The following is a 15,794-nucleotide window of genomic DNA, read 5'->3' as shown; positions in this document are numbered from 1 at the left end:
TTTGGTGCCTTGGACACTTGGCAGTGGAAAGAGATGAGATATGATGTGTTTCTGGAATTATTTTGAAGGTAGAGCTGAAGGAATTGAATATAGAGTCAGAAAAAGATAGGATTTAAGGATGACCCTGAAAGTTTTCATTATCTGAGAGTCAGCTGGAGGAGCTGATTCAGGAGAGGAAATTAAGAGTTTGGTTTTGTTCCCGTCAAGTTTGAGAAGCTTGTAGATATCCAAAAAGCAGTGGTGAGTAGGTGTTGAATATAAGACTGGGTATCGGGAGAGAGGTACAGGCTGGAAATAGAAATTCAGGGGTCATCAGTATATGGCCGTTATTTAAAATCATAAGACTGGATGAGATGATCATGTAGGTAGTGAATGAAGATAGATAAGAGGTCAGAGGACTAAGCACTGGGCCATCCCCAAGGCTTAAAATTCAGGGAAATGAGGGAAAGACTGAGCAGGAGAAGCCAGTGCAGTAGGAGCAGAACCAAGAGAGGCATCCTGGAAATCAAGTGAGAGAGCATTTCAAGAAGGATGTGATCAGGGCCCTGAGCCTCAGCAGAGTTGCAACACCTACTCTCCAGTTCCTTGGATATACCCAGGTCAGCTGACGGGGAGGTGAGAATGGTCAACCACCACACCAGGGAACTGAGAGTGGCTGTCTACAAATGCAAGCGGGAAAATCGCATCCATCAGCCATGTAGGATCTAAGCCCCCTCTTGATTTAGAGGTGGAGTGGGCATTGCCATCCCAGGGTCCACAAGATGGAGGAATATAATATGGATTGGAGTGGACTTGCTGGTATTCTACTATAGAACTGATGTGACTAGTAACGGAAGAAATTGTATCATTGATGTGGAGACAGTGGCCACAGGAGTTGCTGAGGGCAGGGAGAGGGAGGAAGAGGTGTGGTATGGGGCATTTTCGGGACTTGGAGTTGTCCTGAATGATATTGCAGGGACAGATGCAGGACATTGTACATCCTGCCATAACCCACTGGATGTACTGGGGGAGAGTGTGAACTACAATGTAAACTACAAGCGGTGTGGCAGTGCTCCAGGGTGTATTCACCAAATGCAATGAATGTGCCTTGCTGAGGAAAGGGGATGTTGATGTGGGAGGAGTGGTGGTAGGGGTGGGCAGTGAGGTATATGGGAGCCTCTTATGTTTTTTTAACGTAACTTTTTGTGTGATCTATTTTTTAAAAAATACAATAAAAAACACAAAAATATGATAAGGAAAAAAAAAAAAAAAAGAAGGGTCTGATCAGCTGCCAAATGTCCTAGAAAGGGAAAATTGAGGAAGTGCCCACTGAACAGGCACTGGACATAAAAGATGAGCCAGAGTGCCGAGTGCACAGTCAGTGTTCATGTGTTTCTTTGAACGAAGATAATCTTTGCTTCAAATAATTCATAGTTTGGAGGAGGAGCCAGATATAGGCAATTTTTAAAAATGTTTTTATTTTTATTTTTTTTTTTTAAGGAATGCAATGGTTAATTTCAAGTAGCAGGTGGAAAGGCCAGGAAACTGTTGTCTGGAAAGGTGAAGTGAAGTTGAGGGAGGCTTCTTCATCCGACTTTTCAGTGGATGGGGAGAACTCAGGTGGAGCTCTGTGTGCAGTCCTCTCTGGTTTGCCTTTCAGTTCCCTCCGCTCCATGATCCCCTGGAAGCAGCCAAGTTTGACAACTTGGGAAGGACATAGAGGGACTTAATCCCAGGATCTCTCTGACCAAATATTATGAAGGAATGAGAAAAGACCCAGAAAGAAAAGGGAATGGGATAACTACCTTGAAAAACAGTTTCAAATTCATTTTAAGTCTAGGAAATTCCATTTGGTCTGAAGAACTTTCCTAATGCAATATGAAGACACAGGTGGCCACAAGGGGTCTCCCTTTCCCTGAAACAGGCTCTGCTTTACCGGGAATGACCTAAGCGTGAAGTCTTGTTCAAAAGCTTCAACACTGGTCAGGTAAGGCCAGTATCAAATTTGGCAAAGAATTTACTCAAACTTTTATGAAATCAAAGTGAACCCTTTACCAATAAGTTAGTTTAGCAGTTTAAAAAATGAGAACCTACATGGTAATATTGAGTAAACGTATTTTGGGAAGAGTATGTAGTGCATCAGGGCTAAGGTATTTAATATTTAAGAAGGTTCTCTTCCTTCTGTGGTGACTATTTTATTAAACATGATGATCTGAAAAGCACCTTCTCCTGTGAGAATAATATTAATAACAACTAACATTTTATTTTAGTGACTGGTGTGTTCAAGCCTTTTACAGTATTATCTCATGTCATCTTCACCTGGCCCTATAAGGTAGAAACTATTACTCTTTTAATTTTTTAAGATTTATTTTTATTTATTTCTCTCCCCTTCCTCCCCCCAGCCCCCCCCCCCCCCCCCCCCCCGGTGTCTGCTCTCTGTGTCCATTTGCTGTGTGTTCTTCTGTGTCCACTTGCATTCTTGTCAGGTGGCACGGGGAATCTGTGTCTCTTTCAGTTGCATAATCTTGCTACATCAGCTCTGTGTGTGTGTGGTGCCACTCCTGGGCAGACTGTATTTTTCACGTGGGGTGGATCTCCTTGCGCATGGGGCACCCCTATATGGGGGGCACCCCTGTGTGGCATGGCACTCCTTGCACGCTCAACACTGTGCATGGGCCGGCTCACCACATGAGCCAGGAGGCCCTGGGCATTGAACCCTGGACCCCCTATATGGTAGGTGGACGCTCTTTTCAGCTGAGCCACATCCGCTTCCCAGATACTATTACTCTTAATATGAATGATCCTTTGAAGTAGGTACTCTTATGCCTCCCATTTTGCAGATGAAGAAACTGCAGCTTAGAATAAAGTTAACATTTGTCCCAAACTTATTCAGTTTGTGAGGGTCGAATGGGAATTTGAACACATGTCTCACAATGACCTATGCAGCCTATAATACATGGATTTATGAATTTGTCAATGTTATTAAGAAATAAATTTCTTATTTGAACACTTACAGTGGTTCTTAACCAGGGATGACAGTCAGATTCATCTGAGGAACTTAAAAAAAAAAGTGCACTTCCCCAAGTCTTCTCCCAGAACGATCTAATTCAGTGGGTCTGGGAAGGGCTCTGAAATCCATTTACCTTGATTAAGTTCTATAGGTGATTCTAATGCTACCCACCACTGGCAGGGAACCACCACAGGGAGCTGCTATGGGTGAAAAATGGCTACATTTATGTAGGCGGAACAGCTGGCTGGGACACAGCAGCCACCCAGCCTTGGAAAGGACTTTGCTGATTTGCCCAGCATTTAAGGACAAAGGGGATTGCCCTCAGGCAACTCTCTAGCTTCCGGTTTGAGAGCAGAGCTAGAGCTAGAAGGAAACGTATGATTCTGAAAACCAAGGTGAGGAGTGGCAAAGCAGAACTTTCTGGGGGCAGAATTGAGGCACCCCGAGGTACCTTGTGCAGCAGACTGTTAGTCAGTCTGCCAGGCAGTGAGCCAAACTACCCACCTGACAGTCTTCAGCCACTGCTATTTGCTGCCTGTCTGCTTGACAGACGGCCATTGATAGTGAACTCAGGGGGCTCGCTCGGTGTTTCTACTTGTGGTAAAACATGGACACAGAAGGGGCTCTTTAAGGCTGGGGGGCTGTGAACAATGAAGGAACCAGGTCATTGGAACTGGTAATCAGCCGGGATGAAGGGACAGAACATTTTCTACCCATTTCTGAAACAAGAGGGAAAAAAAGCCCCTGCAGTGACTTTAAGAGGTCTAAGGCATCATGGGATTTGGAGAATGTCAGATAACTTGAAGTCAGATAACAGTCCTATGTCCTCCAGTGCGTCAAGTGCTTGCTTTTTTGGCGATTTTTCTCTCTCTCCCCCACTTCGCCCTCCCCTTCCCCTCCCCTCCCCCCTCCCTGCCCCACCCCCATGCACTTAACCCCAGCTGCCAGTTCTTGGTGAGTCTTACTTTCCCCAGAATTACTCTACGCTCCTGTTCACCCTGGGCTCAGTGGGATTTCCAGTCATTAGCCCTGGCCACAGCTTCATGTCAACGGAAAACTATGTGCCTCCTCGGCTGGCGTTTTTGAGAACCTGCGTGCTGGGAATCCCCCCACGCCCTTCCCTCTTGACCCTGACTCAAGAGTTTTCTGAAGACTGGCCCCGCAGGCTCTTAGGAAACTAGAGGGAAAAAAGAGCTTGGAAAGGAAAGTTTAAAAAAAAAAAAAAAGAAAAGGAATTGTGATTCACAAATGTTTCTGAGAGGATCTCATTCCAACACAACCTGCAACCCCAAACCTCATCTGCAGAGACAGGGGGAGGGGCTCCTTGCCCTTCAGGGAAGTATTTACCTATTTGGGGGGATGGAGAGAAAAGGAACAGATAGGTGCCTTTTGTTTTGGATTCTTCCCCAGGATTCCTACTTACAGGGAATTTAGGGGTTGTGCTTGATTGCTGGACTCAGATTTGCTCTATCTTCCAGACTCTGTTTCTGGAACCTCACCTCTCTTACTGAGTTCCCTCCTCTGCTGTCAAAAGGATCTGTGAAAGCACCCCCTATTGCTTTCTCTTTAGGTCACGGACTCCTTTTTGGAGTTGGCAGTGGTGCTGTAGCGCTGGGGACCGTGAGGGTATGCAGGTGGCCATGCGGCTAACACTGCCAACCTCTGCCCCCAGGAGGGTTTGCAGGATCCAGGACTGGGAGTTCTGCAAGTTTTCCACTCCTCCCTTCCCGTTCGGTACCGCGCTTCCCCCTCTCTGCCTGTGGACTCAGGGCACGCTGGGGTGGAAGGTAGAGCTCACCCGTGGGAAGAAAAGCCCGCAGACCGCCCGGCTGCCTACACTTGCTTCTCAGCTTCCCTTCCCCATCCCTCCAGCCACTCCCTGGGTCTGAAGTACTAGCCCCATTTTAAACACCCCTCCCTCTTCCAAGGAGGCAGGGCTGGCCAGGGGGACTATTTTGGGAGCAGCTTCTGAGATCCAATGGCCTTGTTAGGGCAACACTGACCTTTCCGCCGAGGAGGAGGAGGGCAGGATTGGAGCAGGGGGCGGGGCGGCGGCGGGGAGATCGACAGCCCCGCACACCCACTGGGTGGGGGAGAAGGGGGCCGGCGGGGCGTGTGGGGATTCAGCCTCGGGCTGGGGGCTGTCACCAAGGGGGGAGTTCCCCCCTTGAAACGGACTGGGCACCCTGCCCCCTCCACCCTTTCCTGCTGTGCTGCTTCAGGGGATCCTGCCGGGTTTCCTTTGCCTCCATAGACGACTTGGGACGCTTTGGGGACTCTGCACAGCTCCTTCCCGCCTCCTTCCCACCTGGCAGCCTTCCCCTGGCCGACGGGGCGGGGGGGCCTCCCAGGCATGGCACTGAGCAGCCGCCCCGGGGCCGGCTTGGCTGGGCCCTCTCGGCCCCTTCTGGCAGCTCGCTCGCCCCCTCCGGGGGCGCGGTGGTGAGTCTGGGGGCCCGGCCCTGAGCGCGCCCGGAGAGTGTCGCTGGCACCGCCACCCTCCCTCCCGCAACCTGGAGGCCGGCGAGGGTGTCGGGCGCTACGATGAGATGAGCGGGGGCCGCTTCGACTTTGACGATGGCGGGGCCTACTGCGGGGGCTGGGAGGGGGGAAAGGCCCACGGGCACGGGCTGTGCACGGGCCCCAAGGGCCAGGGCGAATACTCGGGCTCCTGGAACTTTGGCTTCGAGGTGGCAGGCGTCTACACCTGGCCCAGCGGCAACACCTTCGAGGGATACTGGAGCCAGGGCAAACGGCACGGGCTGGGCGTAGAGACCAAGGGGCGCTGGCTCTACAAGGGCGAGTGGACCCACGGCTTCAAGGGGCGCTATGGGACGCGGCAGAGCACCAGCAGCGGCGCCAAGTACGAGGGCACTTGGAACAACGGCCTGCAGGACGGCTACGGCACCGAGACCTATGCGGATGGAGGTGAGCCCAGCCCCGGGACTGCGGAGCCGGGGGCCCCGCGGGGCGAGCGACGGTGGGGAGGGTGGGAAGAGGGTGTATCAGTGGGCTGGAAGGTTATTTCCTGTGTGGCTTCGGGCAAGCTGCTTTACCCTCTAAGCATTCATTTTCTTGGTAGCAAGAAAGGGGTCATGGGGGGCCCTGCAGGGGCGTTTAGCACAAGGCCTGGTCTGTGGTGCACGCGCAAGGAAATGCAACCGTGATTGTGTGCTGAGCGCGTAAACGGCTGCGGCATGTTCCCTCGCTCGTGCACCGGCAGAATCAGGGACTTGTCTCAACTTCACCAGGAAAATTATTTTGAGCCAAAGATCACAGAGACTGTTCATACATGCCTCCACCCATCTCTCTCTCCATCCATCCGTCCATCCTGTCGGTGTCTCCTCTTGGCCAGGCCTTGTATGAAGGGGTGGCTATAAAGAGAAGTCAGGCGGCCACGGCGGCAGTCACGCACCAGTGCGCTCAGAGTGGGTGCCCTGAGATAGGTCGGGAAATGCTGAAGGGGAGGTGACGTCTGAGCTGGATCTTGATGGGAAAACTGCGTTTGTGAGGGTGGGAGTGGGGGTAGCCCAGGCAGAGAAGCGTGTGTGCAAAGACTACTGGGTGGGGTAAGGAAATGGAGAGGAGTTTTCTGTGGCCCGATGGCCCTGTGAAGTGGCAGAACAGATATCCTTACCTAGTCCCCTGGGCATCGCTTTGGACATATCACTCCTTTGGGCCTGAGTCTCCTCCTCCATAGAATGGGATGCTAGAATATCAGTGCTTCTCAGGAAGTGGCAGTGGGCTGGCAGCCTCAGCATGCCGGTTCCACCTGTTTGAAATGCAAATCCAGGGCCCCTCTCCAGACCTGCTGCGTCAGAGCTCCTGAGGGTGGGCTGGGTGATCTCTTTAAATCAAGTTGTCAGGGGATCTTCACACACCTTTGAGTTTAGTGCTTTAAATCAGGGGTTTGCAAACTCTGGGCCAACCGCTAAACCCAGCTTACCATCTGTTTGGTACGGCCCGCGAGCCACAAGTAGCTTTTATATTTTTAAACGGTTGGAAAAAAAAAATCAAAAGAACAATATTTCATGAAGCGGAAATTATATGAAAGTACCTACGTAATAGCCTCTATTTTCCCTCCTGGCTCTAAAACCCCAAGACATTTCCTATCTGATCCTTTCCAGAAAAAGCTTGCCAGTCCCTGCTTTAAATGTCCATTGAGGTCCCTTCTCACTCAGGATAATTCTGTGAAGTCTCCCTAATGTGCCACATTGGAAAGAGGAGCTGACACAGATTATTCAAAACTGTGGCTATTTTTAAGAAGTTATATTTGGTGTCAGAAGGCACGCGTAGTATATTCTATTTGTCACCAGCCTCCCCTCTTTATGACAGAGGGCAGGAAGTGGGAAGTCTGGCAGCGGACTGGGGCTGGGGCCCGGGCACCAGCCAGCCTGGGGCAGAAGATGTGCTCGAGCCGAGGCGCGGGCAAGTGGAGAGCAGGCTCGGGCACATACCGCCTCGCATCTGGGCTGCCAGTTGGGGGGTGTCTGGGTCAGGGCCCCCCCCCCCGAACATGTCTGGATATTAATGAGGTTGTGTCCCTAGAGTTTCTGCAGGCACACATGGCAGCTACACAGGGCACTAGCAAAACCGTGGCTGGCGTTGGACAGCACTGAGGACACATTCTGGCTCTGCGGCTTCCTAGTTCGATGACCTTGAGCCATTGCTGAACCTCTCCAGTTCAGTGCGGGTCAGTTCACTGGACATTTATGCCAGGCCCTGACCTAGGTAGGGGGATGCAGTGGAGAGCAAATCTCTATGTTCCCGACTGTAACATGGAGACAAGCCCTGAGGGCTGACGAGGCCTCAGGTAACTGTGCCAAGGGCACCAAGTGTTCATTCCTTCCCCTTCCCACTCTCCCAACCAAGGTGCAGGTGTGCTGGGGCTCTGGATGTGACTCTCCTGGGTCGAGGTGAGCATGGGAAGCGATGCCCTGGAAAGGAGAAAACCCACTCATTCATTCATGCAGTCAGTATCCCTGAGCACCTGTGGTGCCAGCTGCTATCCCATGGGTTTCAGGGGCTGGGGCTGTGAGCAAGACAAGGCCCTCGAGGAGTGTCTCGTCTAGTGGGGAAGCGGAAATAAACAGGAAAACAAACACATGTAATTTCCAGAAGTTACCAGTATTATGGGAAAAGAAAACAAAAACAAAAGCAGAGGGAAGAGGGTGGTGGCTTTAGACTGGGTGGTCTGAGAAGCAGGGTGGGGAGGACTAAAGGGAGAAAAGCATCTGAGCAGAGGATGGCAACGGCAGAGGCCCTGAGGCAGGAGGGCTGGGCATGGCTGAGGAAGAGCAAGACTGCCAGGGGGGCAGGAGCACAGCTGGGGGCGCTGTAGGAGTTGAGACTGTAATTGCTGTGCTCCTTGGTGTGCCCAGGTGCTCTTCAGGTCAGGTAACAGACGCCCAGACTCTCGTCCCGAATGAGAAGGCCCCACACCCCAGGAGCCTGAGAGCCTCACAGGTCCGCTTTCCCAAGCCACATACAAAGTGCAGCTCTCCCAAATCAGATGTGGCCACCGCTTCCCAAAACCTCTTAATCAACCTTTTACCAGTCCCCTGAGGGTTCGTTAAGGACCTGCCCTTTGCTCCATCCTCGGGAGCGCTGAGGAAAACGTGGACAAATAAGACCCCATGACTAGGAAGGGTGGGAGTCCAGCAGACCCTGCCTCTACCCCTTCCTCGCTGTGCAGCTTTGCACTAGTTCTTTAATCTCTTCAGGTATTAGTTTCTTCATCCGGAAAGTGCATCAGTACTGTTGCTCTCATAAGATTTCTCAAGGGATAGCTGCTATTATTACTATTATTAACTATTTATCCACTCAAGAAATATTTCTTGCACTATTTTTTTTCATTAATTTTTTTCATTAGTATTATTATTATTTTAATGTTACATTAAAAAAATATGAGGTCCCCATATACCCCCCATCCCCTCACCCCACTCCTCCCATAACAACAACCTCCTCCATCATCATGGGACCTTCATTGCGCTTGGTGAATATATCTCTGAGCGCTGCTGCACCACATGGCCAATGGTCCACAATATAGTTTACACTCTCCCCCAGTCCACCCAGTGGGCCATGGGAGGACATACAATGTCCAGTTAAATGTCCCTGCAGCACCACCCAGGACAGCTCCAAGTCCTGAAAATGCCCCCACATCACATCTCTTCTTCCCACTCCCCACACTCAGCAGCTACCATGGCCACTTTCTCCATCTCAGTGCTACATTTACTTCCATTACTAATCACACTAGTTCCAGAATAGACTATCAGTAAGTCCATGCTAATCCATACTCTATTCTTCCATTCTGTGGACCCTGGGATGGTTATGTCCGCTCCACCTCTGTATCGAGAGGGGCCTTGCACTACTATTGTGAAGCCTGAGTTGCAGTACACTGGGGTGTGTAGAAATGAACAGAATAGAAAGATCCCTGCTTTCCCAACGAATTTATCAGGAAATTAGACTACAGTGTGCTGGGTCGGATGGAGGGAAAGGAGGGGCAGCTAATCAGGTTCAGGCCTCCAGGCTTCCTGGAGTGAGTGACCAGTCAGCTGAGCCTGGAAGCTGGTGCACAAGTGAGCCAGGTGGAAAGGGTGGAGGATGAGCTCCAGGTAGAGGTAGCAGGATGTGCAAAAGCCAGGAGGTCCAAGGCTTGCCATCCAGCAGTACCTAAAGCTGAAACTTCTACCTTATCTCCAATATGGAGAAGGATCTGTCAAAGGGACATGCTTGTCCCATTTCCTCCCCTTCCCACCTTACCCTGCAGTCTAGTTACTGATAACCACTGGCATTAAACCAAAGACTGGAGGTACTAACCCATTAGTAGCTGCCAAAATAAACGTAGTGAGTCATCACCTGCATTTTTTAAGTGAAAGAAGAGAAGAGAAAAAATCAGGGTGCTTCGCAGAGAATAAGATAAAGCATTGTTGTATTTGTTGTTGTTTCCTAAATCCTTTGTTCAGTTGGGGATATATGTGGATGTATTTATATGTGGATGTAGGAATAAAAATATATGTATGTCTATCATCTGTGTTTATATGTGTATCATGATATAAAATGTATTTCAGTGTATTTCTTACTGTGGATTACAGCCAAAACTGTTTGAAAACCACTGTTCTAAAGTGGCTTGGCCTCAGCACATCTTCTTGGTTTTCCCTAAACCCTTCCGCTCCCCCACACTGGTTGCTTTGGCTGCAGGTTAAGTTCTCCAGTTCTCGAATGGGAAGGGGAAACTGGGGAAGGCAAAAGAGCTCCGGCCTCCCAAACCCCATCAAGCCTCTTGGCACCCTCTTCCGCCCCCATAGCTAGCATTCCTCCCCCAGGCCATATATAGCAAACCTAAAATTAGCTGCTGACTTAAAGCTCCCACAGATGCACCGCTCGGCCCTTAAGTAGCAATATGCTGCGTGGCTGCCCGGCTGTCCTGTTCCCGCCCCAGAGACTCAGAGACTCCCCGACCAGAAGGGCCATTAGTGATCTTTGCTTTCCTGGGTTCTTGACCTGGGGCCCATAAGTGCCCTGAAGCTGCAGGCGAGTGCGGAGAGAAGCTGTGTTCTCCTGAGAGGCATTTCCTCTGCTAGTTATCAGATTTTCAGAGTAGTCCAGTGCTCAAGATTCATGGATTGGGAAGCGGATGTAGCTCAACTGGTAGAGTGTCCGTCTACCGTATGGAGGGTTCAGGGTTCGATCCCCAGGGCCTCCTGACCCATGTGATGAGCTGGCCCGTGCGCAGTGCTGCTGTGCGCAAGGAGTGCTGTGCCACGCAGGGGCGCCCCCGTGTAGGGGTGCCCCACTTGCCCGTGAAAAACGTGCAGTCTTCCCAGGAGTGGCGCTGCACACATGGAGAGCTGACGCAGCAAGATGACACAAGAGAAAAAAAAAAAAACAGTTTTCCAGTGCTGCGGGATAATGCAAAAGGACACAGAAGAACACACAGCAAATGGACACACAGAGCAGACAATGGGGAGAAGGGGAGAGAAATAAATAAAATAAATCTTTAAAAAAAGATTCATGTAATCCCCTCCCCAAAATATGCCATGGAGAAATCATGTCCAGGGGTGACTTCCCCCCAAGTTCATAAAGCTACTCATAATAATAGGTAACATTTTCTGACTCCTGTCCATGTGCCAGATACTGCTCTGGAGTTATTCAAACCTTCAAAACAACCCTATGGGAAGTACCGTTGTTACCCCCATTTTACAACTGAGGAAATTTAAAAATTCTTGCGCACATTTCTCTAGCTAGTAAGAGGAGGGGGTGGAATTTGATCATAATAAGTGACAATAAAATATTTCATGTTATAAACAAGTATTTTGATAAAATATAAACAGGCATATAGATAACCGTCAGGACCAGCTGTGGAAATTTGTGGGACCCAGTACAATATGAAAATGCGGGGCCGTTATTCAAAAATCATTAAGAATTTCAAGATGGTGACAGTAGAGCATTGAACTGTCAACAGTAACTGCATCTCCCATTTATGCAGTCTTTGCTCTCTCCCAGGTGCTAAGCTAAGAATCTTACAAGAATCACATTATTTAGGCTTCTTATCTACTCATCTGCTTAAGTTTTTGAGTTTGACCCACAGTAAAAGATACATTTCACACTGTAATTCTGTACGTACACACACCTACAAAAATGTAAAAACCACTGTGAAACAATATCTCCCGTCCTCTGTGCAATGCTTGCTATTTTCTCTTCTATTTTGTTTAGAGAATTAAATGACGACCTAACATATGTTAAAACAGGGTTTTGCATGTAGGTAGTATTTTAAAAAAATTATTATTACATGCCATAGGACTTTTATGATTGACTATGACAATTGGATAAAAAATCCAGGCTTCCATGCCCTGGGTGTACTTTTCTTTCTCCTGCCCACAGCTGATGGCTTAAGCTCATTCTAACCCAATTTACTCTGAACATGGGAGCAAAATGAATTTGCTAGGATAGAAGCCTGAGCAATACCTGTTATCATATTATCTGGGCCTATGGATTTGTGTTTCTTATAGAGATTAGCTTGAAGGAATTTAACCTCTGTATTTATTTATTTGCTCCCCAAAGGAATGTCTTTTCTATTGGTTTATTTGTCTACCTTTATGCCAGTGTCATGCTGGCTTGGTTACTGTAGCTTCATAGTAAGTCTTGAAATCAGTAAATTTTCCAATTTTGTTCTTGTTCAAGATTTTTTGGTTATTCTAGCTAATTTCCCTTTCCATAGACATAATAAAATCAGCTTGCTAATATCTTTAAACAGACCTTTGAAAAGTATTTTTATTGGGATTGCATTAGATCAGTTGGGGGAGAATAGATATCTTAACAGCAGTGAGCCTTCTAATCCATGAACCTGGTATATTTTTTGGGCCTTTAATTTCACTCAGCAACATTTGGAGTTTCCAGTGACTTGCATATCTTTTGTCAATTTCATTCCCAAGTATTTTACTTTTTACGATATTGTAAATAGCATTTTAAAATTTCATTTTCCAATTGTTCATTGTTAATAGAAATACAATTATTTTTATGTATTGACTTTGGATCCTTTGACCTTGATAAATCAATTTCTTAGGTCTAGTGGGGTTTTTTGTTGTTTTTTAAAAAATTTATTTTTCTCAGATTGCCACAGAATATCTTTTAATTTATAATACTTGATTGCTATTAAAAGCAAGTGTAGAAGACCTGGGGGAATCTGATATTACTAAAGGGAGACATGTGGGGGTTAGAGTAACCAGATCTGGGTTCAAATCTCAGTGGTGCCACTTCGTAACTGAACTTGGGTACATCATGTAATGTCTTTGAGTTTCTGTTTTCTTTTTTCCACTGGGGATGTTAAAATCTTCCTCAGAATTTGGTTGCAACAATGAAATGAGATTACACATATAAAGCACTGGGCATATTGCCTGGCACATAGAAAGTGCCCAAATATATATTCTCCTTCCTTTTTTTTTTTCTTTTTCTTCTCGTCCGAAGGGCTAATTAATTCAGAATGGCCTGAACCACAGCTGTGCCTATCTTTGGAAGAATATTTCAACCTCAAAAACTAACTCTTGACTTTGGAGCAGTTAGTAAGCCAAGACTTTGATTCGCGTAGTTCTGCCTTGAGTTCTGCCAGTGTAGATGGAGCTCAGGCTAGGAGTGATTCCATTTCCAGTGTAGAATCAGCATAATTTAACCTCATCTTGAAAACAAATGCCTGGGTTCACAGCCAGGGGTCAGTGTGACAGCTGGCCGAGGAGCTTCTGGAACTTCGGGAGCTGCTGGGCTTTATCTGGGGACCCAGGGGAGCAGAGCGGACCCTCAGTGAGGAGGGAAGTGGCCGTAATCAGTCCTTCCTCCCTGGGGCCTTGCTTTCTGTGATCCACCTGTCTGATTGGCCACATCTCCGCAGACGTGCCCTGGTCCAAGGCCAGGCCTTTGGGATTCACTGAGCGGCTCGCTTCCAGGGCCAGCTAATTCTGAGCCTCTAGCAGCTGCTCCCTGCGCCACGCCTTGCCTGTCACACCCTCCTGAGGAATGCAGAGTCTCACTTTCTGGAGGGGCAGGAGTAGGGTTGCTTCCCCCATAGACCAGAAGGTCATGCTCATTCTCGCCTTATCCCTCCCCCGCTGGAGCCACAGGGTAGGTGGGAGCTAGGTCTGATCATGAGTGAAGCGTCCAGGCTCCTGGTCATGCTTGATAACTTTTGCTCCTTGCTTAAGGGTGGGGGTGGAGGGGTGATCAGAGCTGACTCAGCCAGACCTGTGCCTGGTAGGAGGTGAGTAGTGAGGACCCTGTGCCCGGAGGTGTGCAAGAATGTGCCGGCTGCCTGTTGCTATGGACAGTACTTTTTATTTTATTTTATTTTATTTTATTTATTTTTGAAAGATACTTAGATTACATAAAAAAATATTAGGGATTCCCATATGCCCCACTCACCACACCTCCCACTTTTCCCCAGATTAACAACTTCTTTCATTAGCGTGGTACATTCACTGCAATTGATGAACACATTTTGGAGCATTTCCACACAGCATAGATTATAGTTTTCATTGTAGTTTATACTCTCACTCACTCCACTGTGTAGGTTATGGCAGGATATATAATGTCTTGTATCTATCTTTGCAACATCATTCAGGACAATTCCAAGTCCTGAAAATAGCCCCATATTACACCTCTTTTTCCCTCTCCCTGACTTCAGCAACCAGTGGCCACTGTCTCCACATCAATGATATAATTTCTTCCATTGCTAGAATCTTTAATTACACTGGACTCCTTTGTGGATTCCATCTTGACAACATGATCAAATTTAACATCATTGGTGATGGACAGACTGACATGATGTGCCCTTGATGGGATATAAGAAAAAGGAATACCTTTTCTATGTGGTATTCCTCCAAAAGGCAGAGAGAGGGGGAGTTCATGCAGGGCCTTGCAGGTCACAGTAAGGATTTGGATTTCACTCTGAGAAAAATGGGGAATATAAAAATGACATCATCTGCCTTCTGTTTAAGGGGATTCCTTTGGTGCTGTGTGGCAAAGAGACTGGTGGTGGGAGGCAGGGGTAGAAACAGAGAGGCCAATCAGTGAATTCAAGATTAATGACGGCAACTTGGACTACCGTCTTTTTTTTTTTTTTTAAAGATTTATTTTTATTTATTTAATTCCCCTCCCCTCCCCCGGTTGTCTGTTTCTTTTTCTGTGTCTTTTTGCTGCGTCTTGTTTCTCTGTCTGCTTCTGTTGTCAGTCAGCGGGGCGGGAAGTGTGGGCGGCGCCATTCCTCGGCAGGCTGCTCCCTCCTTCGCGCTGGGCGGCTCTCTTTATGGGTGCACTCCTTGCGCGTGGGGCTCCCCTACGCGGGGGACACCCCTGTGTAGCACGGCACTCCTTGCGCGCATCAGCACTGCGCATGGGCCAGCTCCACACGGTGGACCACCATCTTATAGCAGCAGAGGCAGTGAGAAGAGGTTGGATTCTGGATCTGTTTGGAAGCATGGCCAGCACAATTTGCTGACAGATCATTCCTAAGTATTGTCAAGGACGGTTCCGAGGATTTGGGTCTGGGCCAAGGGAAGACTACCTGGGAGGAGGGTTTGGGAAGGGTGGTCTCCATGGGTGCCAGATGCCTACTGCACATGCCCTGTGGGCCTGTGACTGGAGGGCCCATCTGGGCAGACAGGGTAGCCTGGATGACTGCCTGGATGGCCAAGGTGGTCTCCTGACCCCAGACTGTCTGCCCTGGATTCCTTTGCTTCCCCCTCTGCCATCCGACATTGGCCTTTCAGGTGGCTGGCTGCCTGCGGGTGGCTGAGCTGATCAGGGTCTGGCAAAGGGGTTTTCTTTCCCCCAGGCCACAGGCCCAGGGCTGTCAGCACCTGGTTAATCCTCTGCTCCTTATGCAAGCTGTGAGGCATCATCTGAGTCAGCAGCCTCTGGGTGTGGGCGTGGCAGAGCCCTGCAAGGGGACTTGTCGCACCACTGTAATGACCCAATCCCTGCCCCTGGGGTTGGTCACAAATGCTGCCAGCACCTCCACTTTGGGTAGCCTATTGGTGATCCTGGGAAGCCAGATTTGATAGGTGGCTGCATATGGGAGCCATAAGAAGGGACTTAGATGCCAGCCTTGCAGGCGAGCCAGAAAGCAAGGGCTTGGGGTTATGGGAAAGCTGTAGTGCAATCTAAATGCTCATCCAAAGGGACTGTTTAATTAGTTCTTGAGACCATATGACCAAGTACTAAAGTCATTGAAAAGACAGGTAGGTCAACATATGTTCCTGTGGAAAGGAATCTAAGACATTTATTTATTTTAAAGATTTATCTTATTTATTTCTCT

General features: G+C 48.6%; 1 protein-coding gene across 1 annotated transcript in view; it reads left to right on the top strand.

The window, feature by feature from the left end:
* Positions 1-5,013: 5,013 nt before the first annotated feature.
* Positions 5,014-15,794, top strand: part of JPH2 (junctophilin 2) — a 78,540-nt gene continuing 67,759 nt past the window's right edge. The window contains exon 1 of the mRNA XM_058287126.2: positions 5,014-5,917. Coding sequence (XP_058143109.1) covers positions 5,539-5,917 — 379 coding nt within the window. The 5' untranslated portion in view covers positions 5,014-5,538. The remainder of the gene's footprint in view (positions 5,918-15,794) is intronic.

The sequence above is a fragment of the Dasypus novemcinctus genome, chromosome 24 (assembly GCF_030445035.2).
Source record: "Dasypus novemcinctus isolate mDasNov1 chromosome 24, mDasNov1.1.hap2, whole genome shotgun sequence".
Classification (NCBI taxonomy): Eukaryota; Metazoa; Chordata; class Mammalia; order Cingulata; family Dasypodidae; genus Dasypus; species Dasypus novemcinctus.
Note: the sequence above shows the minus strand (reverse complement) of the source record. Positions and strands in the feature narration are given on the sequence as shown.